The 26,985-nt window shown below is 40.7% G+C and overlaps 2 protein-coding genes across 5 annotated transcripts in view; one reads left to right on the top strand and one right to left on the bottom strand.

Moving 5' to 3' along the window:
- The window catches only part of pdzrn3b (PDZ domain containing RING finger 3b), a 97,079-nt gene extending 94,308 nt beyond the window's left edge, over positions 1–2,771 (top strand). For all 4 annotated transcript variants that reach the window (XM_044168676.1, XM_044168696.1, XM_044168686.1 and 1 more), the window contains one exon: positions 371–2,771. In XM_044168676.1, coding sequence (XP_044024611.1) covers positions 371–1,891 — 1,521 coding nt within the window. In that variant the 3' untranslated portion in view covers positions 1,892–2,771. The remainder of the gene's footprint in view (positions 1–370) is intronic.
- A 14,147-nt stretch (positions 2,772–16,918) lies between these two features.
- Positions 16,919–25,987, bottom strand: ppp4r2b (protein phosphatase 4, regulatory subunit 2b). The gene is made up of 9 exons (XM_044169418.1): positions 25,821–25,987; positions 25,006–25,087; positions 24,478–24,648; positions 22,186–22,279; positions 21,983–22,020; positions 21,786–21,860; positions 21,533–21,673; positions 21,122–21,420; positions 16,919–18,518 (listed from the first exon to the last, which is right to left on the bottom strand). Exons 1-9 carry the CDS (start codon positions 25,852–25,854, stop codon positions 18,148–18,150), a joined length of 1,305 nt encoding a protein of 434 aa, XP_044025353.1. The 5' UTR covers positions 25,855–25,987; the 3' UTR covers positions 16,919–18,147.
- Between the last annotated feature and the right edge of the window lie 998 nt (positions 25,988–26,985).

Below are 26,985 nucleotides of genomic sequence, written 5' to 3'. Positions count from 1 at the left end.
TTGTAAAACATTTGCTTGTTAATATTACACAGTATTGGAATTATCAAAACGACCAAAAAGACTAAATTATAATTTAATTTATGCTTTGGTTTGATTTTTGTTAATGGCCTTCCCGTTTTTAATGCAAGATTGATTAGAGTCAATAACTGTATTTTACACATTTTCACAAAATCAGCAGGAATCCAATAGCTCTGATGATTTGTCACATAAAAAAATGACAAAATAACAATTATACACCCTAGTCTAGTTACACACTATAAATTACATGTTCAGTTTTGTTGACTGCAATATTTCCACTCACAGTCAGTGCCCTTTCGCTCTCCTTGGATGCAGCACTATTTCTGAGTCATTCTGTTGTCTGTCTTTACAGAAGAAGCATGAGGAGGACGGAGGCACCACAGACACAGCCACACTGCTGTCCAACCACCATGAGAAGGACAGCGGGGTCGGTCGCACAGATGAGAGTACGCGAAACGACGAGAGCTCGGAGCAGGAGAACCTCGGTGACGACCAGACCACGGCCTCCAACACTCTGGGCAGCTGCAGAAAGCTGACCTACAGCCAGGACACCCTCGGCAGCGCCGACCTGCCCTTCAGCAGCGAGTCATTCATCTCTGCAGACTACGCTGACACTGACTTTCTGGGCATCCCGGCTGATGAGTGTGAGCGCTTCAGAGAACTCCTGGAGCTGAAGTGCCAGATGAGGAACAGCGGAGCCCAGGCTCTATACTACCAGGGTGGTGGGGCAGGAGGTCAGGACCAAGAGGGTGTAGACAAAGAGCTGGAGCTGCTTAACGAGGAGCTGCGCACCATCGAGCTGGAGTGCCTGAATATCGTCCGTGCTCACAAGATGCAGCTGCTGAGGGAGCAGTGCCGTGAGTCCTGGATGCTCCACAACAGTGGCTTCCGCAACTACAATACCAGCATCGATGCACGCCGCCATGAGCTCTCAGACATCACAGAGCTGCCAGAGAAATCAGACAAAGACAGCTCCAGTGCCTACAACACTGGTGAGAGCTGCCGCAGCACCCCTCTCACGTTGGAGCTGTCGCCAGACAACTCGCTCCGTCGAGGAGCAGAGAATCAGGGTCCGGCTGGGGCGTCCGGCTCCACCAGCTCTATTGGCAGGATGCTCAAACCACTCCTGTCCCCAGTCCAGGAAGCCTGTGGCCCCAGCCGGAGCAGAGGCTCCTCCAAGGATCCAGACGGAACCCTGCAGGTGGAGAGCAAGGAGAGGAAGCTGGGCGAGTCCAGTAAGTCCGGGCGGAGCTTTTCCCAGCCACATTCACCTTACAAGCATGCCCACATCCCCGCCCACGCCCAGCACTACCAGAGCTACATGCAGCTGATCCAGCAGAAATCAGCCGTGGAGTACGCCCAGAGCCAGATGAGTCTGGTCAGCATGTGCCGGGACCCCATCACCCCCAGTGACCTGGAGCCGAAGATGGAGTGGAAGGTGAAGATCCGCAGCGACGGCACACGCTACATTACCAAGCGGCCTGTCCGGGACAAGCTGCTGAGGGAGCGTGCCCTGCGCATTCACGAGGAGCGCAGCGGTATGACCACAGATGACGACGCCATAAGTGAGCTGAAGATGGGCCGCTACTGGAGCAAGGAGGAGAGGAAGCAGCACGCAGTTCGCGCCAAAGAGCAGAGGCAGCGCCGAGAGTTCATGAAGCAGAGCCGAGCCGATTGTCTGAAGGAGCTGGCTGGCCCAGAGGACAAAAAGGAGCCCAACATCATCGAACTCAGCCACAAAAAGATGATGAAAAAGAGGAATAAGAAAATATTTGACAACTGGATGACCATCCAGGAACTGCTGACCCACGGTACCAAGTCACCAGACGGCACAAGGGTTTACAACTCACTCCTGTCTGTGACCACAGTCTAAGTCCTGCTCTGCGTTCAGGTGGCAGGCCAGCTAGAGAAGGACAGACTGGAGTGTGATGGACTGTACATAGGACACTACCAGTCGGGGTAGAGATTCCTGCCTCGTTCAATGTGGCAACATTTTGTAAATACGAAATAAGGAAAGCCTTTCCTGGATGAACATTTTCCACCACTGCGGTGAAGAGAAGGTCCTTTGAATGATGGTTGGACTTGACACGAATGGGACATGGCTATGACGTTGATTTTGGAAACTTTTTTCAAATTCTTTCAATTACCTTTTCTACCTTTGTGCTTGCTCTTTTGAATAATTTTGGAAACAAAAACACAATATTTGACTTTTTTGGAGGGTTTTGAAAGTGTGTAAAGACTGTGTGCCATAGATAAACAGCCAGCATTTACACTATTTTACATTATTTTGTTAGTACTATATATATCTCTTATCAGTATTTTACTGTTATGCATACTTAATGCTTTTATGGAAACAATGCTATTTTCCTGCAAGGTAGAACAAGTAATCCTTTTCAAAAGGACTTTTGTAAATTCAAAAATAAAATTTTTGTAACAAATCCACTTTTTTAGTTTTAATTTCTCTCTAATGGTGCTGATTTCCCAAAGTTAACACCACCAGCGATGTACCATCTGTCACATAATGTAGAGAATATCATAACGTGATATCATTGTGTATGTACGTATCTTTAGAGAAAGATGTTTCCCACATTGAAATTTAAATGTCTGTGTCAGCAAAAGCGACTACAAGGTGTGCTTTAGCATTCTTAGTTTCATGTATTGAACAGAGTAACAGCTTTACAAATCCTTAGTTAGCCACACAATTTGATGTCTTGTAAAATGAAAGAAATAATAAATTATTGTTTTATATATGATGAGCTTTCAAATGTTGTTGGAATTTGTCATTTGTAAGAGTTGTTGGATCACCAAAAATATAACCACACAAAGAAAAAAAAAGATTACAAATGAGTCCTGTACATAATGTCACAAAGTGTGTTTTGCATATAAACTAGTAACAGGCACTGTTGTGCTCGACTTTGTTCTGCAGGAGTCTGAAATGTTTTCATCCAAAAGAAACGCTGTTTGCAGCCTGGACCTTCTTCTGCAAGAATGTAGCCTACTGTTTGGGTGCAGAAGTCCCTGTCAGGCTCATCATTATTCTTTGACTCTGTCTCAATTAATACCCATGACTTTAACATGCATTTATTAACAAACCTGTACATTTAGTGCAATACAGTACTGTAGAAGTGTCAAAAGTTTCAAGATTGTATTTTCTCATAAAAAAAATAACAATAACACAATCATTTACAAATAACATTATTTGTACCGTGCAGTGTAATTAATTCATCATTTTACATAAGGACATGCTTAACACAGATGTTTTCACGTAATTTGGCTACCCAGACCTAAGCTCAGGTAGATGTGTTTGTAGCTTTGCTGGAATTGCCTCCAGGTCCCACAGGTCTAATCAGGCAAATAAGTAGAAACCCCTGTGTGGGCGGACCATGGATGTGTAGGGCCTTTTAAAATGAAATCAGCTTTTAACAATTTAATCACCTATCTGCTAATGTGTGCTTACAAAAGCTACCTGTACTCCACATCTTACCCTCAACAGCTATTGTTTCCAATTACCGATATGGATGAATGGCCGACTCCACAGTGACGAATACAGTAAGAGTGTTCATAATGTAAAACACCACACAACTTCATTCCATACAGTTTTATAGAGCAGTATTTACTGTGGAGAGTCCAATAATCCATCAGAGGGTGGTCCATGTGATAGAATGTCTACAAGGTTCTCTTAGGTTTGAAAATAAATGTTAATGCAGGATTGGATTCACTTCCAATCTAACTTTAAATCTGTATCCTTCTGGTGCTTGTTCAACATTACTACTGTAGCGTTTAACACCGGGTAATAAAGGTCCCCCTTGCTCTCTTATTGAATAACTTTTTAAATACAGGATGTGCATTCTTAATGGTATCACAGAATCAGATCAGACTCTAAATTTGCCAACTTGTAGTAATGATATCAGGTCCTGAGGCAAAAAGAAGTCTATTGGCTGTGTCTGTGTTTCATGTCAGAGCCCAAGTAGGGCAACAGCATGTCAGACTGGCATTAACATAAAACAGTCCCATCAGCAGAGATCCCTGCTGTCCAGATCTGACTGTTAACAACAGGCTAACAACAAAAATGTATAGCTTTTGTTTCTTTTTCCCTTACATGGATTTTGCAGTGGTGGCTGTCGGCCACCATCTTTGATTGCTCTTCCTCAGCCAAACAAAGTGGTCCATCAGTTCATAACGAATATCTGACAAAATTACACTATATTGTTTCATGTTGTAACCGAGCTGTAAGTGATGCTGGCATGAGGCTCTCTCACATGGTGATATCTCCTTGCTGGGCTAATGGTTTATTTATCTGACTCAAGACTCCTACCATCTGTTAGAGGGACCTTGTACCCTCAGTCCCATATGATCCTTCATTAGCAGCTCAGTGCCTCATTACTGAGGACAAAGGCAGCTCAGACTCTCTGCTGATACTCTACTTTTGTCATCAAACACATCTTTTTTTTTAATGAGGCAACAATTAGGGGTAAATGAATGTGCATTTAGTATGTTTATTCATATTCAAGTGCATTTGCAAATTCAGTACTTAGGATTCTGACCTTTTTCACCCACTCTAATCACAATGTAATGCTTCAATTAAGGTAATGTTGAGCTTAAAGCTGCACTAATCAATATTTTTATATTAACAATGGGTCAATTGACTGTGTGCAATGCGAAACATGACAATCGTAGTGACAAACCCACATAGAACTACCACCTGACTCCTCAGCTCTACGGAGCATTTTAGCATCTTTCAACTCATTGTTTTGGTTTTACAGCCCGCAACTTTACTGTTTTGTTTCTCACCGTTCTCATCAACCTGGCTTTCAACAGCATATACAGGCAGCTGTTTTCAGCCAGAAAACAGCTCTGATAAACCTTCTATATGCTACTTGGCCAGCACCAAATGACAGACACAGTTAGCGACAGGCTGGTGAATAGGAGCTAAAAAGCAGATATTTTTCTCAGGAGTTGGTAGAGACCAAAACAGAGCTAAAAGAAGAGTGCATATTGGACCCTAAGCCGTAAACTCCCACGTCTTTCAAACTCCATGTCCCTAGACTGTAATGGTTTAGGATTTGCAATCTCCAAATTACAATTACAAAAATTTAGAGACTGCAAATTAAAAATCTGAAGGTTGTGTAGTACTCCCCCTTAACTAGTGAATTGATTTTGACGTTTAAAATCAGTGGAATTGCCCTATAAAGTTTGATTGGGTTTTATTTATTATAATCAGGTTAACTGTTGATATAATGTCTGAGGAAAATAAGTCATGTCCAGCTATGACTGACCACACTGTCGTGGTCACTGACTAACGTTAAAACTTCCCACTACCCCTCGCCACAATATGTCCCTCCATCATGCAACTCATATTGCTACAACAAACACTTGTCAATGTGTGAATTATTTAAAACTAAATCTAATTTATGAATGCCAAGGTACTGTCTTCAGTTTGTATTGATTAATTAATATTTGGTAGTTCATGAATTCATCTCTTGTCTCCTTGTTTGACACTGCATCACTTAAGGGGGGTGATTATGATAATGAGAGTAGCCCACGGTGCAAGCTCAGCCTCTTCCTCTATGTCTGGTAGAGTATAATTGATTACTCCTCCTTAAGCCTGACCGAACCCAAGCCTTGTGATTTATGTTGGGTACAAGTCTCTATACACACTCTTTTAATGGGAGATAACAATATGGCATGCAAGGCAACAAAAAGCTCTAGCAATCAATTCTGGGATGTCCCCCCCCCACCACCACCACAGAATGTTGGGAGATTAGTCGATCACATAGTTAGCTTTACCACCCCCATGTATTTTTACTATCTTTGGGATGAAAGTGTTCGTCTCCCCACCCATTTGACAGTCCTGTGTTTGGGCTGGAGAGCAGGACTCATCAGTTTAAATGTCAGCGCGGAGAACAGGCCGACATTCCAGTGTACTCATTCATTAACTGATAAGGAGGCGGATCCTCTGCTGGCTGCGAGCGCTTTTGATTCTGATGCTGTTTCACTTTGGAGACTGAGAAGCACTGAAGGGCTCGTACCTGCTCGACAAGCCCAGACATTATCCCTCACATTGACATATTTACAATATTCATTGTGACAGATGACAAGGGAACTCAATTCAGGGAACCATTTGTGGCACGTCTTGGTAAAAATCAACTTGTAGTGCCTGAATTTAGCATGACCTAAATTATAATAACTATAAAAAAAATCTTTTTTTTTTTACTCGGTGCAATAAACCTCAGAGGCACCACATCACTCCAGCAAGTTCAGCAGGTGCTGAGACTGTGTTAGCACATCTCACCTCTTGGATTAAAGAGAACAAGCTGCTGGATAAACAGAAAGAAATGCTGAACCCCATATTCACACTCTACGTCATGTCTGAACATCAGTCAGAAAGGTTGTACTTAGATGTGAAGCCATGTCCTCAGAGGTTTTGAGTCTCTGACTTCTGAATATTTCAAGAGTTCTGTTCAAAAATGTCATATTCACAATAAAACTTAAAGCTCCTAAAGCACCCCAAAAAATATTGCTGATGTTAAACTTTAGTTCAGCATGTAAAATGAAAATATGGCAAAATATTACTTTCTAACTTGAGGCAATACATTTCCAATTTTACAGTTTGCGGGAATGAAAATAAACTTTGTTATGTACTGTAGAATAGAACATTACAGTATGGTTTTCAGAGGCCCCAAAAGACAAAATTACGTGTTAGAAATAAAATGTATAGAAAGCAACATGGCTTTTTCAAAGTGAGCTATGGACTGAGACAGTGCAAACCCCATGTGCTAGCCTACTTATGCACAACTCTGTAAAGAACTGTAAATTACTCTTATCTGTATCTTGACTGACTTCATCTTTCATGCTGCCTGCAATAATGTCAAACTTGGCAACAATGAAATTTCAAGATTTTGATCAGCTGGGGATTGTTTTTAAGAAGTGACAACTTCATTGTGTTTTACAGCATTTTATCATACTTATTCCAATCCAGAAAACCGTGTTTGCTGTGAAATCATATGTGACAGCCGGGATAGATGAGCAAAGGTAAGTAAATATATCACGTACATAAAATTAATAGTAAAATGACACATTACATTGATCAATGGCTGGAAAAGAACACAGTAACATGTTCTACAGCCATGCTCTGTGAGGCTGTACTTTGAGCTAAATGCTAGCGTCAGCACGCTAACATGCGCACAATGATGCATGTTAGCATGCTAATGTGTTACTTAGCATTAAACACAAAGTATTTGATGAAATTACACTAATGAGAAATAAAACACTAACAGCAACAAGATCTGTGTTTTTTAAGAATCTCAATGAGAAAGAGAGAAAAGAAAAATAAAGTGTCAGGCTTAAAAGTCAAAGAAGTGTATGGTGGCACCATGATTATCTGTAATCGGGGCTGTGGGCTGCTGATGCTTCTGTCTTTGAGTCATTTCTTTGCACTTTCACTAAAAGGTCAGGACAGGCAATACAGTAAGGCAGCAAGTATCCCGTCAGCTAGAATGTGTGTCACATAACCTTCCCCTTAACCAGACCTGGCAGGAACAGAGAGGACTTTTGTTTCAAAATGGCACCAAAATGACACATAACATCAGTAGTTAGGCTACAAATGAATCCAGAAACTTCATTTCTTCACTCAACAAAAACTAAGCATGATGCATTTTATATGAAACATTGTACTTGAGATTCTGCACACAATACTGCAAAAAAAAAAATGTTTTTACAGTATTGTTTTTTTTAACGTGGAATTTAGCTTTTTTCCAACTTTCCTACTCCATTTGAAAACATTTTTGTCTCATCTTCTTGCATTTTTTCCATCAGATGAATGCAAAATGCGAGGCGACTCTTTGAATGCCAAAGACATAAATGCCTCTAACTACGTATTTGACCCTTGCATGGTCTTGTTAGCTTCAAAGGCCCCTTTGCTTGTGTTTTGTTTATGGCCCAGCGGAGCCATAACTCACTGGGGTCCGTCCTCCCACAGCTCGTCCCTCTCTGCTCAACTATTCTCACAGCGCAGTTTCCTGGGTCAGATCGCATGAACCTCTATGGCTCGCTTCCCGCAGATTTATTGGTTGACAGCTAATTTATCCATTATACACATTCCAAATTATAGGCTTCAGTCAACAGGATGGCGGCAACAGAACAAGGAAGGAGAGGACGAACCAAAGAAAGGGAAAGACATGCTGTCATTCTTCTGTACCACCACATCTCCCACTGGATCCAAAGGATTTATCTCACGCTTGTGCAGAGCGTATCAGTGCTCATGTTCAAAGAGACTCTGCAGAGTGTGGTGCTTGATAACACCAACATCATTAAGTGTTAAGTACAGCACTGTCACAACAGGCTAACTACATGAATGTAGAAAAACCACAGCCAATGAGCCGATTGGAGTTTTGGTTACAGAGATTATACACAGACAATGCGATCAAAACTTTGGAGGCTCTGCCAGCACGGGTGTAACTTTTGGATTGTTAGTTTTGGAAAGTCACAAAAAAAACATACAGGACCCCTGTCCAAATGACACAACAGAGCTTTTCACTGTTTTCCACTGTCTGAGAATCACTTTTGAGAGAGTCCTTATTAAAACCTGACTACAGGACGTTAATGTTGCATCTTCTGGGGCAAATAATACAAAACGGAGACCACTAACCACCAGTCCTGCCTTTTGTTTGTATCAATGTAAACTTTAGAACCAACTCTTTTTTTCCCCTGAAACCATATAAGAGGATTCACCATCATTTGAGGGCCAGGGTAGATGATTATCAGACTGAAACTTTTAGTTTAGAGCAAGTTCCCTCAACAACTACTGGCCAGATGGCTATGAAACACGGTAGGAGCATTCATAGACCCAAAGAAAGATCCTATGAAACAGGAACTTGAACTTCCTGGCATCTTGCTTGGAAAACAGGAGGTGATCCTTTAATGTTCTCTTGGCCTTTCTGTTAGGACGTACTTTAAACTACTAATCTGAATGGCTAAATTGTCAGCATGTTGTTGGTTCCATCTCACAATTTTATATTGTGTGTGCAGTGGACATTGCAGCCTCTTGGGACTGTTAGCAAGACTTTTAGCCTTGTTCTGTAAAATAAAATGGCCCCCATGTCATCAGCTTAATTCACTAAATGGGGCTGCAAAATAGTCCATTCCTCAGGGCTCCACTTTGAGAACCACTGGAGTAAGGAATTAGAATCTCAGCGTGATCCAAACAGTAATTGAAAGACCTGCTGAAAGAAAAACATGCTCAAACTGTCTAATTCTAACATTCGTACAGTATATAAGCAGTCTGTGAAAGGACAGAGAGGTGTGCATGTACTACATGTGTGTGTATTTGTGGCCAAAATAAATGTATATGTGCTGTGCATGTGCATGTGTACGTGTGTAGTTTGGTGGGGCTTTTATTGACCATTAGCATTCATTAATATCCCTGGAGAGCATGAGGTAAGGCTGAATTTCACATACTTAGAAACGCTTCATTCTTACAATTTAGATGTCAACCTTTTAATATTTACTATCTCCACCTTGCTTGTTCATTTATAATGTATGTGCCATGACGTACTAGTACTTCACATGCAATTCTGGTCTCTAGACCTCTCGGCTCTGTGAGCTCTAAATGTGACAAAGGCGCTATTGTCGTTGTGAATTGAACTGTGCTTATGGCACACAATTTTTCTGGCCTCCCACAGCAGCAGTTCTCACCCATCCATGGCATGTTCTCACAGACGTTATGTTCTTCCAGCTGAAAATCAATACAGCTTAAGTGTCCATCTCAAAAGAGTCTATTCCATTGAGCTGGTTTTGAGGGGCTCAAATAAATAAAAGCTGACTGTATTTAGTGTACAGAGTTCAAGTAATCAGCCCAGTAAGTTTCTTATTTATTTATATCTTTACTGTCAGACATACTTGAACTACAGACCTGAAGAATTACTAAATGTCAGCGTTTTCTTGGACAGGTAGCAGCAGCTCAGACAGAAACTCTCCCTTGTGCCTCTCCAGTGTGGCCTAACAATCCATTATCATCATCATAAAGCATCCAAGCAACCCCACCTCCTCAGCTGCAGGATACACATATACAATCCCACTCAGCGGTATCACCACACACAAACACACACACACACACACACACACACACACAATTGCTGTAATTGCACCTTTATTAGTCTCCCGTTCACACTTTTTACAACCCGGCGCAAAGAGCAGGTCGCATCTCTGGAAATGGCCTCTAAAAGCATGGGGCAGTTATAAACAGGACCCTTCAGTGCCATTAGACGGAGTGGCTGGGGGAAGCAGACAGGCCCTGTGCTGCCAACATGGTGAGTAAAGTCAATCAGTGTACTTCATTAGAGTGTAGTAAACTTGCAGAAAGGCTATAACCTGATGGATACTGGTAATGTTTCTTATTTTAGAAGGACATTTTAGTAGGAACATAAATAAAATTCAGATTTTGTCACTGCTTAACCATCAGAAACACAGAAAATGTTGAGAAATTGAGCACTTTCTGGTACTGTGTGACCTCGAACACCTATTAATGCTTATAAAGATCTGGAGGGAGGTTGGTTGAGATGAGACAGTACAAAACACTGTGGCAGAAAAGGGGAAAACCTACCATCATCAATCTAGTTGAATGCATTAAAGATATATGCAACTAAATGTCACACAATTTCCTGCAACTTCACAATGACAAAACAGAAATTCTTGGTATTGGTGCTAAGCTCCTGTGACAGGAAATGCGTTCTCATTTAGCCGCTCCCTCGCCGGAAAGTACCGCACTTTGGCACAACAGTGCTTTGAGCTAAATGGTAACGTCCTTACACTGACAATGTTACCATGGTGATGTTTAGCAGGTATAATGTTAACCCTGTTCACGTCTTAGTTTAGCATGTTTAGCATGGTGCAATTTGCGAATTAGCACTAAACACAAAGTGCAGCTGAGGCTGATGGGAATGTCATTAGCTTTGCAGGTATTTGTTCATAAATCATAGTATTGCACAAATTAAAATGTTGACCCGATGTTGGCACTAAATGAAAAGTTAAGGGATCACCACAGTTTTTACAGGAACCATGAATATCTGTTCAGAATTTTGTGGCAATTCATCGAGATGATGTGGAGATATTTCCCTGAATGAGTGAAAATTGTGACCTGCTGGTGGCGCTACAGGAAAAGTCAGTGACTTACCAAGGTTATTAGGATTCATCCTCTAGGCTTCATGGGTATCTCTGTATCCAGTATCATGACAATCCATCCATTAGTTGTTGAGATATTTCAGTCTGGACCAAAGTGGTGCCTAAAAAAAGACTTCTTGTCATGGTAGATGCAGTTGGTCAGGTTCCTGCAGTGCCCTTCTCACTTGTCTACTTAAAAAAGGCTTTGGGCCAGCTACTAAATTCAAAATGCCACAACGCAGCCAGAGTCCTAACAAGACAGAGCTAATCTGATCTGACTACCCCTTCTCAGATATCTGCATTGGCTTCCATGTAGTTTTAGAATTGATTCCAATAGTTACTTGTAGCCAATGAAGCCCTACATGACCTGTCTCCACAGCACCTCTCTGACCTGCTTAACAAATATGAGACAGTTCTCAGGTCATCTGGCACAGGCCGTCTGGTTGTTCCACGGGTTAAATCAAAAGTTGGTGAAGCTGCTTTTATTTTTTATGGTCCTAGCTGCTGGGACACTTTGCCAGCTTGTCTTCGATGTGTTTCGCCTGCTTGTCTCCTATTTACTGTATAGTATTTTTACAGGTCTGTAAAACCAAGATGCATGTCTTTGGAAACATAAGGTTAAGTGCTTCTGTAGGAGTCAAACTCACGGCCGCTCTTTTGCATACATATCTTTTAACACTGACCTGATTTCCCCAGCCATGCTTACAGCCAGCATTTTATTGCCAACCATAAATGTCTCCACTTTATACAATGCGTAATGTCTTCGAATTTGGCACTTTTGACGGGACTTGAGGCAGATCTGAAAGAGGACGCTGAGAGGCGATGACACAAATAGTAAATCAAAGCAGCCTTCCACTTACTGTATCTCTTTCTGTGTGATGATGCCATTCTGAAAGAGAAGTGGAAGTTCAAACAGCAGCCACCTGAGGTCGGTGCCCACTGAGCGTGCCGCCCCCACACTGAGCCCCATAAAAATCCACTCCTCAAACCCACTGGAGCCTGGACATCAGAATAACTGAATCTCTACCTTTTTCCACTGACCATTTCAGAACATTAGATAGTATTTCTCACTGTCCCCTTGCTAAGCGGTGCTTGTGAAGTCTGTCTGGAGGCCTCCTGTGGCGGAGCCTCCCTGCTGACTCCATTTTTAGCTGCGCTTGGTATTCTTGAAGTGGGGGAAAATAAATGTTTTTTCCCCCAGACTTTTCTAGTCTGCCAACACACTGAATGGCGTCCCACCCACTGCTGGTGTTTGCCATTTTGTCAGAGTAGTTCAGAATGTTTGACCCTGCTGTGTGCCAAATAATGTAACTTGACATTGACACCAACCCCCACCCGATCCCTGGACCTGCTTTTGCCTGAAATTCTCCAACAGAGACACTAACAAACCTTTTAGGCAATGTAGAGAAAATCAGTTTCTCACCTTGTTTATTTTCTTAACAAAAAAATTGGTGACATGTAATTCACCACAAGATAAGAAGCTAATATTTACAAGCAACGTATTCTAGATCATTCTGATAAAAGCCTGTTTGCTCCTGTGAGAAATGAGACATGTGGGAGTTGATCTGATGTCTGTGGTTTTTGAAGAGGCGTGATAAATGTGTCACAGGTTAAACCAAGCAGCGGCAGAAACTAACACTGGCATTTGGACAATCATGCGGACAGCGTTGGATGCAGCTGAAGGAGGTCATGACGTCTGTGTGTGTGCTTTTTCAGGCGATTCAAGGTAGTGTATAAGGAGGCATACTGAATGTGTTATAGCCTGCATTCACAAGCGCCAGGAGGACTGGGTCTGCATTCTGATTTCAGGGCAGGCTAAGCATGTTTGATCTGGCTTGGAAACGAAACAGTACCCTCTATTGGATTATACGGAGATTGCGTGTGGCAGTGCCTGACCCCATCAGAGAGGACGTGACTGGTGGTAAAGATGCTGCTGCAGCTCCATCTGTGAACTTTCAATCCTGTTTCAACCACCTAATATGCTCAAATCTCCCAACCGATGCACTTCAACTAAAAGAGTAACTTCTGTTATAATGACTTTCTTAAGACTTGGATTTATTTTTTTTCTTTTAATCCTGTCAGTGTCGCCAAGTGTGTCCAACACTGAAGCACTTCCCCTTGATATGATGACTCGAGACAATTAGCTTGATTCGGTATGCACTACTACTGACCACAGATCCATTTAAAAGTTCTTCTCTTAAGGCAGGTGGTTAAGCATGAAACTCAAATATAACTACATACAGCAGCCCAGTGGGTTTTAATTGTAGTCCAGAGGCCCCCAGGGGTCCATGAGGAGGCTCCGGCAAATGAGGAAGAGTTTAATTTCATAGTTATTTTACTGACTCGTTTGATCAAAGGCTTCACTCTACTCACTGCAGCTATCACCATTATAATTATATACTCATACCTATACCTTCTCAACAGTGAGACCATTTTAGGGTTTTAGATTAGATTAGATTCAACTTTATTGTCATTACACATGTACAAGTACAAGGCAACGAAATGCAGTTTAGGTCTAACCAGAAGTGCAATAAGCAAGTGCAGGATATAAAGTGTGTGCATAAATGCAGGATAGAGCAGTAATATGAAAATATTGTGGTATTACGGACATTATATACAGATGGCATTACTATAAACAGAAGTATACTGATGGATATGTACAATAATGAATTGGACTGGGCAGAACAGCAGTGCAATGAATATAAAGTAGTGGAATTTATGGATATAGTTAACAGTGCAGTAGATGAGTTATTGCAGTATTCGGTACATAGTACTGGAGTGCAAATGATGCAGTATATGTATAAATAAATAGTCCGGTAGTGCAAATGAAGATGTGGTTCATGTAGCAAAAACAATATAGCAGCATTTAAGTTAAGGTACATGAGGGGACAGTGGATTCAGCAGGGGGCAGAGTTCAGTAGGAAGACAGCTCTGGGAAAAAAGCTGTTTCTTAGTCTGCTGGTCCTGGTCCGGAGGCACCTGAGGCACCTGCCGGAAGGCAGGGGTGAGAGGAGGCCTTTAGAATGCTGCGGGCTCGACGCAGACAGCGTTTCCTCAGGATGTCCTCAATGGCTGGAAGTGGAGTCCCTGTGATGCGCTGGGCAGTTTTCACCACCCGCTCCAGTGCGTTGCGCTCTGCAGCAGAGCAGTTCCCGTACCAGACTGTGACGCAGTTGGTTAGGACGCTCTCTACTGTGCAGCGATAGAAGTTCACCAGGACAGCTGAGGACAGTTGGTTCTTCTTCAGTGTCCTCAGGAAGAAGAGGCGCTGGTGAGCCTTCCTGACCAGGCAGGAGGTGTTGGTGGTCCAGGACAGGTTCTCCGAAATATGGGTCCCCAGGAGCCAACAGCCATCCCCATGTGGATGGGGTCATGTGCGCCTCCTCTCTCCTTCCTGAAGTCCACGATGAACTCTAACATCCATAGTTTCTTCTACATTTTTGGGATAATTCAGAAGAAAATTGGAATGCAAAGAAAAGTGATGCTGCTGCACATTCAAGATATAGCCCTGCAGTGTTTTCTTTCATTTTCAATTTAATCTGATTTGATTTTTTACTTCTCAGGGAGGCCAGAGGCAGCTTTTCTCATTGCGGATCTGACAACAGGCTGGTATATTCACCTTTCTAAAATTTTAGCCCCAGCTAATATAGTCCTGCTGCCCACAGCTGCAGACACAGAAGACAGCAAAGATATAATTTGGGGCCCAAAGCAAAATCTGCAAGTGCAGTAATGACACATAAACTGAGGAGTAACTAAGATATAGTACAAAGTGTGATACAAGTGTGAAGAGTCAACTGGCCATTTCTGCAGGCCACTGATGTCTTAAAAAGTCTGTGAAACCTTCAAATTACCATCCTCCTCTGTCCATTTCATCTGCCATTCACAAAGCTAGGGTCAGATTAAAAATAATGGTGTCAAGCTGCTTTTAATATCCCTCCTGACCTGGCATTTGTTTCCCTGGAGACAAGTCTTCAAAGCTCACAGTTTAAACAGTGCCACGTGGATTAATGCAGTTTTATTTCCTCAGGGAGCCAGGACAAATTTCAGCAGTCAAAAGACCGCAGTGACATGATATTGTGAATTGACCGATAGGGAAGTATCTTAGAGCTTTGCTGAACAAATTGACATGAAAGGTCCTCTTTATTTAATTCCCCTGTATATTTTGATTATGACCAGAGCCCCATAACAGATGATCAGCCTCTACAGAAAACACATCTTGTGTTATTTCACAAACTCCTAAAATCCTTCCAAATTAAAGGGGCTGTCTTCATCATTTTCAAATCATGCTTCTCTTGTCCCCCTCTGACACGGAGGGATAAGACAACAGTAGTGCTAATGGGTACATTACATGCAACAATAAGGAGCAGCCGGACAGAGACTCTCCTAAAATAAAATCTTAACAAAACGTTTTTTCCCTTTTAAAATAAATACATACAAATGAAGCCTGTGAGTTCACCTAATTTTACTGCACATGACATTTTTCAATTGCTTCCTGTGGAAATAACGTGCTTATGGACATCAAAGCTGAGAGGAACACAAATTACATGAAGATTAATATGGCAAAACAACTTGTCAAACACAGGTGTAAACATTCATATTGGCTGCATTTCATTATTAGGTTATTGCCATGATCCTGATAGTGTGCATGCTGGCTACATGGCATGGCTTACTGGGATCCTAAATGGACTAGAGCCATAGTTAATGTTATTAGTTCCACATTCTGTGCTTTTCCGGCTATGACAAGTCAGAATGTTTGTTAGAAACATCGTTTCTGCTGCTCGGGATACCTTGCAGCCAACTAATCAGACCAAAATATACCTAATTAACAAGTACAGGAATATTCTGGCTGTGTCTCAATTCAATACTAACCAGAGTTTGTAGTGTGTAATTTGTTCACACTGGAAAACGACAAACTACACTCCAAAAGTCAGTATGCATACTACAAAACACTTGATTTGTGCCAGTGATGATGGTGTACACTACTGTCCCACAATGCAATGGACAAAGCGAACAGAGGAGCTACTAACAGCTGTAAAACATTTAAATGAATTGCAGATGGTGGTGACAGCTCAAGAACACTCTTGGAAAACAAAAAATAAGTATTGCATTTTTTTTTTTTTTAAAAACACTTTGCTTTTCCTTTTGTTAATTGGCAGTGGTGCTCTAAGGCCGCAGTTTGATGTCTGTTGACGTACTTATTGCATCATTACCTATTAATACAATCAATAGACCGGTACATACTATTAACAATTAGTATGCAATTGGAATTAGGACACAGCATAGGTTTGTGTTGCTGGTGAAAAGTTGGGGTCAAAAGTTCATTTCCAAAACACTAAACAAATTACTGTAAATGTTTGAAATGCTCAAATGGCCTTTTTCATGGCAGATATTTTCACTTGTCATAGTAGGAAAAGACCGGGTGTAACTAATGACATTAACTGTTCCTTTAATTGTCCTAGCTACATTCCAGTGATCCAGCATAAACTATACCAGGACCCTGCAATTTACCTTAAATGGAATGCAGCCTTAACTAAAGTTATTGATGACACCTGTGTTTCCCTGCCATAACAAGGCAAAATGTCTGCTGTGAACATGGTGTTTTGGACCTCTCCTGAGAAGTACTGTATCCAGCTATAACCAGCATAATCCAGCATATTCAAGGGGGGCATTACATACACTAGTAATTTACACAGTGAACAGAATAAATGTGCTGCCGGGTGAAAGTAAGCAAGACCACCACGCATAAAAATGTTAACATTTATTGCTGTTTCTGAATACCGCACTGAAAGCAAAAGCATTCAGAGCATACACAGAAATTATACAATAATATATGGTTTCACAAAGGCAGTGAACACATACTGTATTACAATCTACAAAAATCTACTTTACAGAAATTTAAAATTCTAAATATCAAAAAGTACAGCTGCAGAAACAGGTGTAGAACTGGAACCAGAAACTGCTCTGGATATCGGTCGGTGAGACAACATGGTGACATCACGATACAAAGAAAGCAGAAGTCATCTTTGTACTTACAGCTGGTATTGGAAACTACAACTGGCAGACGAAACAAAAACATACTCCAAAATAACTCATTGAATTGATCATATAAATTATGGTGGTTTTATGCATCCAAAATATATAATTTTACAGAAGACGCCTCTACAAGGTAGCATGTCATAGTATTGTTCAGTGGGATTGGTAGTGTATCATTGCAAAAATATGGTTAAAATAATATAAGGACACAATGGAAAAAAAAATAGTCTCCCATCTCACAAGGATGGAGAAATTAATTTTAAAACAATTTATGTTCTCAACTGCCTGGTGGATCTTGGTGGAGTAACAACATGGTGGTGGGGTGTTAAGTTCAGGTCATTGCGTGACTAAAGAACATTTTTACATGATCTTCAGCCAGGAACAGAAATGGTGGTGGCAGCTCATATCTTGAACAATTTCATAAATAATGAGGGGCTGGTCAGGCTCTGTTCTGACCCTGGTAGTGTGGTACACTGGGCTTAACGCGTACAAAACGTAGACTACCAATCTTGTCATGTCAAAATGGTTGGAGTGAATGGCATAAGAAAAGAACCAGACCACCCAAGCATCCAAACAACCCCATTGCCCAATAAAAAAAAAAAAATAAAAAAAAAAAAAAAAGAAGAAATCCAGCCAAGAAACTCAAGGCAGCTGAAACCAACCCCCTTTAAGGGAAACTTTAAAGCAGAGGATAAGAAGATCAATAAAATATTCCAGTTAAAATAATAAAAAAAATGTTTAAAAAAAAAAACTTCAAATGAAAATTTATTTGTATGCCCACATCAATGCCAGGTCGCCATTTTGGAGGAGTTTCCAAAAGCAGGACGAGGCGTTCGTCTTGTGTATGAGGTGCAGTTATCCTCATTACCAGTGACAGTCAAGCTGGATTCAAGGACAAGCTGGTTTATGGTCACACATGGCTGCAAGGGGGCCTTCAGTCTAGTCCTGCTCCATGGGCTCCTCAGTGGTCCCAGTGTTCAAGACGGCACTTTCCATGGCGCTCTCTGTAGGAGGTTCAGTTGTACTGCTGGAGGGAGTGAGAGCTATGTCTTCTCTGTCTGCTTCTGCACTCTCCTCTATGCTACAGCTGCTACCACTGCTGCTACTGCTGCTGCTGACTGGGTCACTGTTGCTCTCCTCGCTGTCCCTGCTGGTCTCAGGACTCTCCAGGACACCTGCAGGTGCCTGCTGCTCCGTCTGATCCATGTCACTACCCTCCTCCTGGGAGCCACATGGCACCTCCCTCTCAGCCCGCTCAGCCTCCTGACCTGAGCCTGCACACACCTCAGCCTGGGTGCTGCTTGTTGGTTCTGTGGTGAAAAAGTGGAAAAAACATATTAAAAAAACACCACAGAGTACGTTTTGTCATGTTTTAGCCCTCTTCAGACTGTGAAATTACCCTCTATCTTTCCAGATCATTTAAGATGAATGACTGGTTTGCTTGCCTTCTTGTCGGGGAGAAAACTTCAAGAAGGATCACACACACACTACTCAATCTGTCATTCAATAGATCTTGTTGCATTCATTCACATAAGCTTACAAAATGGATTCAGTGTTTCCTTTCATTATTGCAGAGAACCTAGATTAAATTTATATTACAGAAGTATTTTAACTTAGGGATATTACAAGGATAATATAAGACTGAGTAATATGCCTCTCAACATATGACATCTAAGAAGATGGCCCACATTAGGCTTTAATGTGATAGTCTTGAAATTTACTACCAATACAATGACACCTACAACTGATCAACCATATTCATGTGAATGCAAATCATGTCTGTGCCTACCACCTACCCATCTTCATCTGACATAGACGCTTTGCAAAAGACATTGGGCATTATGAACATCTTTGCTGATCTTCTGAATTTTCCCACAGTAGGAGGGAAAACTGCAGTCACAGCTGAACTTGCGCTTGTTTTGACAGAGCAAATCACACTGAACTTTAGAATGCAGCTATATGTTAAAACAGTGAAAGCACTGGTTGGAATGAGCCTGTCCTAAACCGCGTCACCACAACAATCTGAAAATGCCATAAAGTCAGAACATAAAGAAAACTGGCTGTACATTTGTAATTGCTTAAAACGTGCATCTTTTTCCAGACAAATATTTTTTCTGTCTAATTAGAACCATATAGTTTGGCAGTGTGGGCCATTGGACTGCCTGTAGAGACATTTAAGTGTGCTTGCAGCATATATAACAATGTAGAACTAGGTGGGAGAAATTACAAAGTTGGCTTGATATGAGCTGCTCATGGAAAATGTGCAAACATTTTTCACCCAAACTCATCACTCATTTCACTCATCAAGGCGGGTCTTCAGTTAGGACGTCACTCCTTCGTTCAGTGACTTGGTTCATTAACATTTACTGAAGACCTGCCTTGATGAGGGGACTGACAGATTTCATTTTCATTTTGACACCAAAAGAGCGCGGTGACATTATGGTAAATGTAATAGACTGGGGGTGCTGTTTCGCTTACTGCATTTTAGGGGTGAAACGATTCCTCACGTAACTCGATTACTAAAAATCGGCTATGCAAATTTTTTTCATCGAAGCTTTGTTATACATACAGCGCACTGTGTTTCGCACGGATGATTATTACTGTCACACGACACACTTAACACTGTGTGTGATCAGAGACGGTTCAGAGCGTCTTTGGTGTGATCTGTCGGCGCGGAATACAAAGAGGAGGAGGAGAGGGAAAATAGCGAGGGGTGCAGAGAAGAGACAGCGACTGAAAGTGTCCACGAAAACTCTGTACAGTGTGTCTATTGTAAAACTGTACTAGCCTACCTCAATAGCACGATGTCTATGCTTCAGCATCTCAGCAGAAAGCCTCCAGTCTACGCATCCAGTCCACAGAGAGGACCCGACACAAGGTATATTAACACTAGTAAAGAATGTAGGCTATGTTAATTATTGCTATATGCAAAGGCTAGTTACGTAAATGAATATGATGGCTAGTTATGATGTCCCTACGTTAGCTAGGTTTTGCTCAAGAAAATAACCACAAAATAAAATGCTGCCTTCAATTTGTGAAAGCCTGAGCTTCATTCATGTTATTATTATGATAGTCACAGTTCCTGTCCACTTGTTTTTGCCTCCTACAAATGCCACAAAGAAGACAGTAAAGGCTTACGTTATGCCTGAGGTGTAGTTAGGTTGAAACCTGTAGTTCTGAAAATTAAACATATATACCTGTTTTAAAGCAAAAGGTGTTTGTTTTTGCATTACAGAACATGTTTTCTTTAAAACCCAGAATTTATTATGGTCCATAAATGCACTAAAGGGGTTTAGTTTTGACATATTATTGTATGCAATTTAAGCATTAAAATGTAGATTTTCCTAAAAATTTAACCAATTAGTTATTCATTTTAAGAGACCAGTCTTATTTTCTCTTTTGCATATTTACTATGGCTCTTTAATAAAGCAATAAATCGATTACTCGATGGAATAATAGGTAGAATACTCGATTAGTAAAATAATCGATAGCTGCAGCCCTACTGCATTTGAATATTGTCCACTGTATAGCAGGTTAAGTCTTTGAAAATGAAATGTCAAATGCCATTTTCATTTTCAAAAATTGATTGGTGAGCCGCGTGTAGAGGAGGCTTGTTGTTGCACTTACAAGCGTTTACAAAAATAACAGCATAAGTAGACCTACATTTAACAGAAGACTCCCTCTTTATGTGTTTCACTGCAGAGCATGTGCGATTGACAGTAGTTCTCTCGGATGGATATAAAAATAAAAACAAAAACAAAAAAAAAAAGCTAAAATGGACAATGAACAATGATATACCTGGACAGCCCGCCTAAGTAAAGTTTATGTGTGGGAAACATTACACGTTTACGAACTGGGGGAATAATTAGAGAGCTTCTGACACGTAAAAAACAAACAAACAAAAAAAACCTACCTTGGTCTTCAGCGGCAGCAACACTGCTGGAGGCTTCATTTTCTTTGCTGTACCCGACTTTCTCCTCTTCCTCTTGGACCATGGCTTCTGCCTCTTTTGAGAGGCAGGCAGCATGTAAAGGTCTCAGTGTGTCCACCTCCTGCTCTTCCTCTTCATCCTCCTCATCTTCGTCTTCCTCCTCGTCCTTGCTAAACTTAAGTCTCTTCACCTCCTGCTGCTCGGCTTCCATGTCCTCTTCTGCGTCTGGGTGTTTGTTCTTCACTGAGCTCCCCAAGGAACCTCCTGACGCTGAAACCTCACTGACAAACAAAGAAGCAGATACAGATGTGCCTCCAGCGGGTTCATGTTGAACGTGGAGAATATATTTTCTGGTATGTTATATTTTCTGGTATGTTATAGTTTCTGACATACCTTGAGTCTTTGTCGCCTTCTTGCTCTGTGTTGAGGTCTTTGTTGTCTGTGCTGTCTGGCAGGCCATTAGCTGCTAGTGAGTTGGCCAGAGACAACTTTGGTCGGTTCAGCGGCCGGGGAGTTCCGGGACCGTTCACTTTCCTAGTAAAATGCAAACAAACAAACAAAAAAAGGAGTGAAATAAAAGCATTTTAAACTGTAATGAATGTATGTGAATTTTAGGATCAAGGAGTAAATCTATCCCCAACACAACCTCTCTGTAAAAGCAGATGTGTTCCCAGGAAGCATCACTCCATTCACTCTATTGACGGCACTGCATCCATTTTTCCTGCAAAACGCAGTTCCAAAAAACAAAACTCTTAATCCAGTGGAAAATATAATTCCCCAAACTTCATATTAAGTTACGATTTAGTTCTTCTAAAAAGTGTTTCATTTGGACATGACACTTACTCTGAGGTTGGGTGAACACAGCTTACCACCATTACATTCTGGAGGGAAACAAGAATTCCCAAATGAGTGAAAGCAAGTGTCAGGAGGTTAACAACTTAAGAAGAAATAATAATTATAATACTAATACTAATAATAATAATAATAATAATAATAATAATAATAATAAATAAAAATAAAAAACAGCCATGCTGCTTAATACATACCTTCTCCACCCCCCGAAGAAACTTATCTGTTCCTGTGTAGTTCCTCTTGGGTTCTGTGAGCAGCTCACATAAGCGCTGGATTGTAAATGGAATTCTAAAATTACGAAAAAGAAAAAAAAAAAAAAAAAAACAGTAACAGACTGAATATATAGTAAATGGAAAATGCGTAATTTATTTTCATAAATCAATAACATGACAATTATTTCCTCGATTAATCGCTTGGCCTATAAAACGTCAACTGTGAAAAATGTCCATCACAAGTTCTCAGAGCCCAAGGCATCATCTTCAAATGTCTTGTTTTGTCCAACCAACACTCCAACACCTAAAAATATTCAGTTTACCATCATTTATAACAAAGAAAAGCATGCAAATCCTCACTTTGGAAAAGCTGGAACCAGGGAATCTTTTGTATTTTTGCTTAAAAAATTACTCAGATGATCAATCCCTGTTGCTGGGTAATTTTCTGTCCAGCAACTAATCAAATAATGGTTTTGGCTCTATTACTTTAACAGAGTAAATTATTGTCCATCAACCCTTTCAAAAACATATCCAACATTTCTGATCCCTTACACTTCCTTTTACCTGTTTGTGCTGGATGTAGAGGTTGTCACCGGTACGCTCGGTTCCTAGTAACCAAGACCGGACCCAAGTTGAGCTGGGACCAAACTATATTTAGTCTTTAGTCTGGGTAGGGTCCCATTCTATTGCAGTGGGTCTTGGGTCTGTGTATCAACACATCTAATACCGGGATGGATCTGAGCACACTCACAATCATGTCTTATCTTGTGTTTTGAGTCATAATAATTGCAGGAGAACATTTTGTTTTTTTGAATACAGATGAAGAGTGAACTGTGAAATGCAGGGGAAAGTTTAATGTTTTGCTACTCTTCATCTCTCAATTATTGACCCACCATGCTGCTGCTAGTGTTAGTGCTCTCTTTCTATTTGGGTCTGTTTGAATTAACCGCATTTTGGGTCGCCTCTATTTTGGCCCAGGTGTCACTGTCCTCAGGTCCCTTTTGGATGGGGTATCTTTATTTTAAAATGAATATATGCACATCGGGTTTGAGCTGCACAAATCTGTTTTGGATCAAGTCCAAAATTTTGAACCCGTGAAGACCTCTAGTCTTAAGAATCCTAAAATTTCAAACCAACACTCCTGACAGTTCCCTTAAAGTTCCAGAGACCTGGGCTGTGTCTAAAATCACTTCCTCGTTTACTCACTCGCTACTCCCTATATAATATACACCCAATAGTTTACAGTGAGCTTAAGTAAATTGAGATTTATGACACTTATGAATCATTATTATTTTGCATCATCACCGACAGTTGTCAACAATCTGTAATTCTTGCATCTAGAAAGTGCAACGCATTGTATTGTAGGATTGTTAGTGTTTCCGCTGTAGGAATTTTGGAGGGCACTACGTAGGGTATACATTTTTAAAACGGGGTAAATATATAGTGCACGACATAGTAAATTGGGAGTGATTTCAGATACATTCCTGGTTTTTAGCCCACAGAGAAAAAAAAAAGAAGACAGGAAAAAAACAAAAAAACAAAAACAAAAAGAGGACATTACTCCAGCAACACCGAATATACACAATTTAAACAATGTAATCAATGGAGCCAGATCATGCCAAACAATTTGGGACACAATGAAAAGCCTTAAGAGGTGGTATCAATGTGCAAAAATGACCAAATCAGCAATACAATAGTATTTTACAGTCGTAACACATGACGAAGTAATAATTATGTTGTATGCTACAGATATCTGTGCAGCAAATAGGGTGAGCTACAGGACGCCTAGGGTGCATCCCAAGTCTCTTAATTGCATCCACATCTCCTTCACTTGCGTGTTTTCCTTGCTGACGGCGGCAGCTGATCACAGCTGGATCAGCTGTCAGATGGCTATAACAGCTGTTTGATGGAGTTTGTGTCTGCACACATGTGCACTGTGCTAATACTAATAAAAAGGCACACAGTTATCACTGCCAGGGCAGCAGTGTTTCCTCTCTGTAGCCTGTTACCTGTTTAACAAACACGTACATGAATAACAACCTGAATTCTGTATTTATACTGTGTACTGCTCAGAGGCACACGCATCATTTCTACTGGCAGAATGTGTTTATATTATTTATTCATTAGGAAATATCAAATAAGAGATTCGGGATGCACCCCTACCTTGGCGTGTGTTGGTCATGAGGAACCAGACATGCTCAATTTGGCTTCTCCATCCATCCAATCAGTCTGCCACTATCATACAGAAATATACAACTTTAGCTGGGAACCTACCCATTGTATCCCTTCACAATCTTCAGGATTCTCTCCTTCATATCTTCAAATGGAATTGACTCCACGTTGGGATTTGCAGGACCTCTTTGCTCAGGTGCTGAGGCTTTGAAGTCATCCATCACCTTCTCCAATTTAAACAGAAAGTAGTTCTTAAATTGAGACCAGTGAACCCTAGAAGAAAAGAGTAAGCAGAATAAGGCTCAACACATTTGGCATAACACATTAGAATACAGGAAAAACTGGACAAATAGGTTGGTGACTATATACATACTATGGTAACATTTTATTTAAGAAGAGACATGAAAATACAGTTACACTGACATCAAAATTGCACGACAGACTATTTAACAAAAATGATTTCTGTATAAAACTTATTCATGGACTACACATCTATAAAAAAAAAAAGTATGAACACAAGTCAGTTAAAAAAATTCTAAAATAATAATTATAATAATAATGAAATGTGTGTTTGTGTGCGTTGTTGTAGTACAGAGGGGGGAATTTATCAGGCCTGCAGTGCTCACTTACATGGTCTCTCCAGTCTTTGCAATGTGACATAGAAACTGTTCCAGAAGAGGAGATGCCTCCTTCTTTGCAGTCTTATCAAAATCTGAGGAGAGAAAATAAACCACGGGGTGATTAAACATACACTGACAATACGTTATGTACTAGCCTAACCACAGATTCAGATAACAGGCTTTTATTTAACCTAGCTTAACCTACACTTTTGATAACTCTGCTATAAAGCATGTGTTGGCTACCTGCAGTGATTACCTACTTTAATCAACTAAATTAAGCTTGTTAGCAGGTCTCCGACGACGCTTTGGCTGAAGAAGATCACATTGTCTAATTAACATTAGCTATTTACATAACGTTGCGGGCTAGTAGATGCTACATATCTAGCTAGGTCGCTTGCTACCTATAACTAGCTTAAGTTTAGCGCTCTGGTTAGCATGTTAAGTTAGCCGCAACAGTGTAGCCGGCAAACAGCAGTCTTCCGATAGCCGGTGACACTGGCCAGTTACTTCATCTCAGCCAAAAATATCTATCAGCAAGTTGTCAAATACTGAGGACAAATGCATATATGTTCGGAATTAAGTTACTGATAAAGAAAAGCGTCATATTTTAGTTAGCTTCCTTGCCTGGCTAATGAATTGGAAAAGACACCTAACCATTTCCGTAAAACCGCTTGTAATGTTAGCGTTAGCTAGTCCTGAGTAGCAGCTAACTAGCAACATTAGCTTGTGAGATACAATCGATTTATTTTTATAACAATTACGAAAGCACACGTATAACACATGGTCTCAATGAACACAACACGTATCGAAATAAACTAAAGTGACCTCTGAGTGCCTCTTGAAGCGAGTCAATTTCCATCACGTCGTTGCCCTCTGTCAGTCTTGTGGATGTAAAAAGCAGACTGGCGGCTAGCTGCTGCAGCTAAGCTACGATCTCACAGGCAAAGAGGAGGGAGCATTTTAATATGGCGCCGTGAGGTCACTGCCTGCTCAGCAACAGACAAGGCGCTGCACTAGGAAGAGCAACAGAGCTGTATGGAATAATTACTTTAAAAAAATAAACAATATAAATAAAATAATAATTGATAATTACCAAATAAAACACAAATAAATAATAATAATATAGCAATACATCAATTATGAGGTATAATGAAATATGAATACAAGTAAATATGAAAAGTTATTTTTATATATCACAGAGATGCTATGTGAGTAATGTTATTTGATCTTTAGATATACTATATGCATGTTGACACATCTGTACACTACTGTGCTCCCTCCTATATCTGCCTACCTGATAATGTGAATTTGTTTAAAACACACACACAGACACACACAAATCCACATGGTCCAATGTATGGGCTTGGTTCTGTGGAAGGAGTTTAGACAATCACAAATCATATTTTATCAACACAGGCAACAGGCAGCACAATTTCCTCTTTAGAACGGGTTTTTGTCAGCAGGTCTGGAAAATTGTCAACTATGTATTATGTTATTGTGTATCTTAGATGTGTTTTTCATTAAAAAAAAACACATGCAAGACCAGAACTACAAACATGTACTTATTTGATAAAAATTAAGACGTTATAACCCGTTGAATAGTATTGTGCAACTGTGACAATATTGCCCAATGCTTTCTATTATCTAAACATTGGTAGAGAAATAAGAGTGTTATTTGTACACAGAAGTTAATTGGCTTTGCTTTTTTGACCTTAATATTGCAGCCAATGTACTGTACTGTTTTGTATATAAGCCTGCCTTATTGGTTTAGCTAATATGCTGTTCCCAAGGCCCCTGACATGGATTCAGGAACTGAAACTGGGTTTAAAGGACTAAATTGGTTTGAAACCCTTAAGGGACTGAATTAGGGGACTCCCAAGCTGTTATCTCCCCCCCAACATTAAAATATCTTAAAACAAATAAGTTTGAAATTGACATGAAATTAAAAAAAAAACTACTATCAGCCATTGGCAAAAAACATACAGTGGTA

This window comes from Siniperca chuatsi, linkage group LG2 (genome assembly GCF_020085105.1).
Source record: "Siniperca chuatsi isolate FFG_IHB_CAS linkage group LG2, ASM2008510v1, whole genome shotgun sequence".
NCBI classification, from domain to species: Eukaryota; Metazoa; Chordata; class Actinopteri; order Centrarchiformes; family Sinipercidae; genus Siniperca; species Siniperca chuatsi.
The sequence above is the reverse complement of the archived record's forward strand: the minus strand, read 5'-3'. Positions and strand labels throughout refer to the sequence as shown.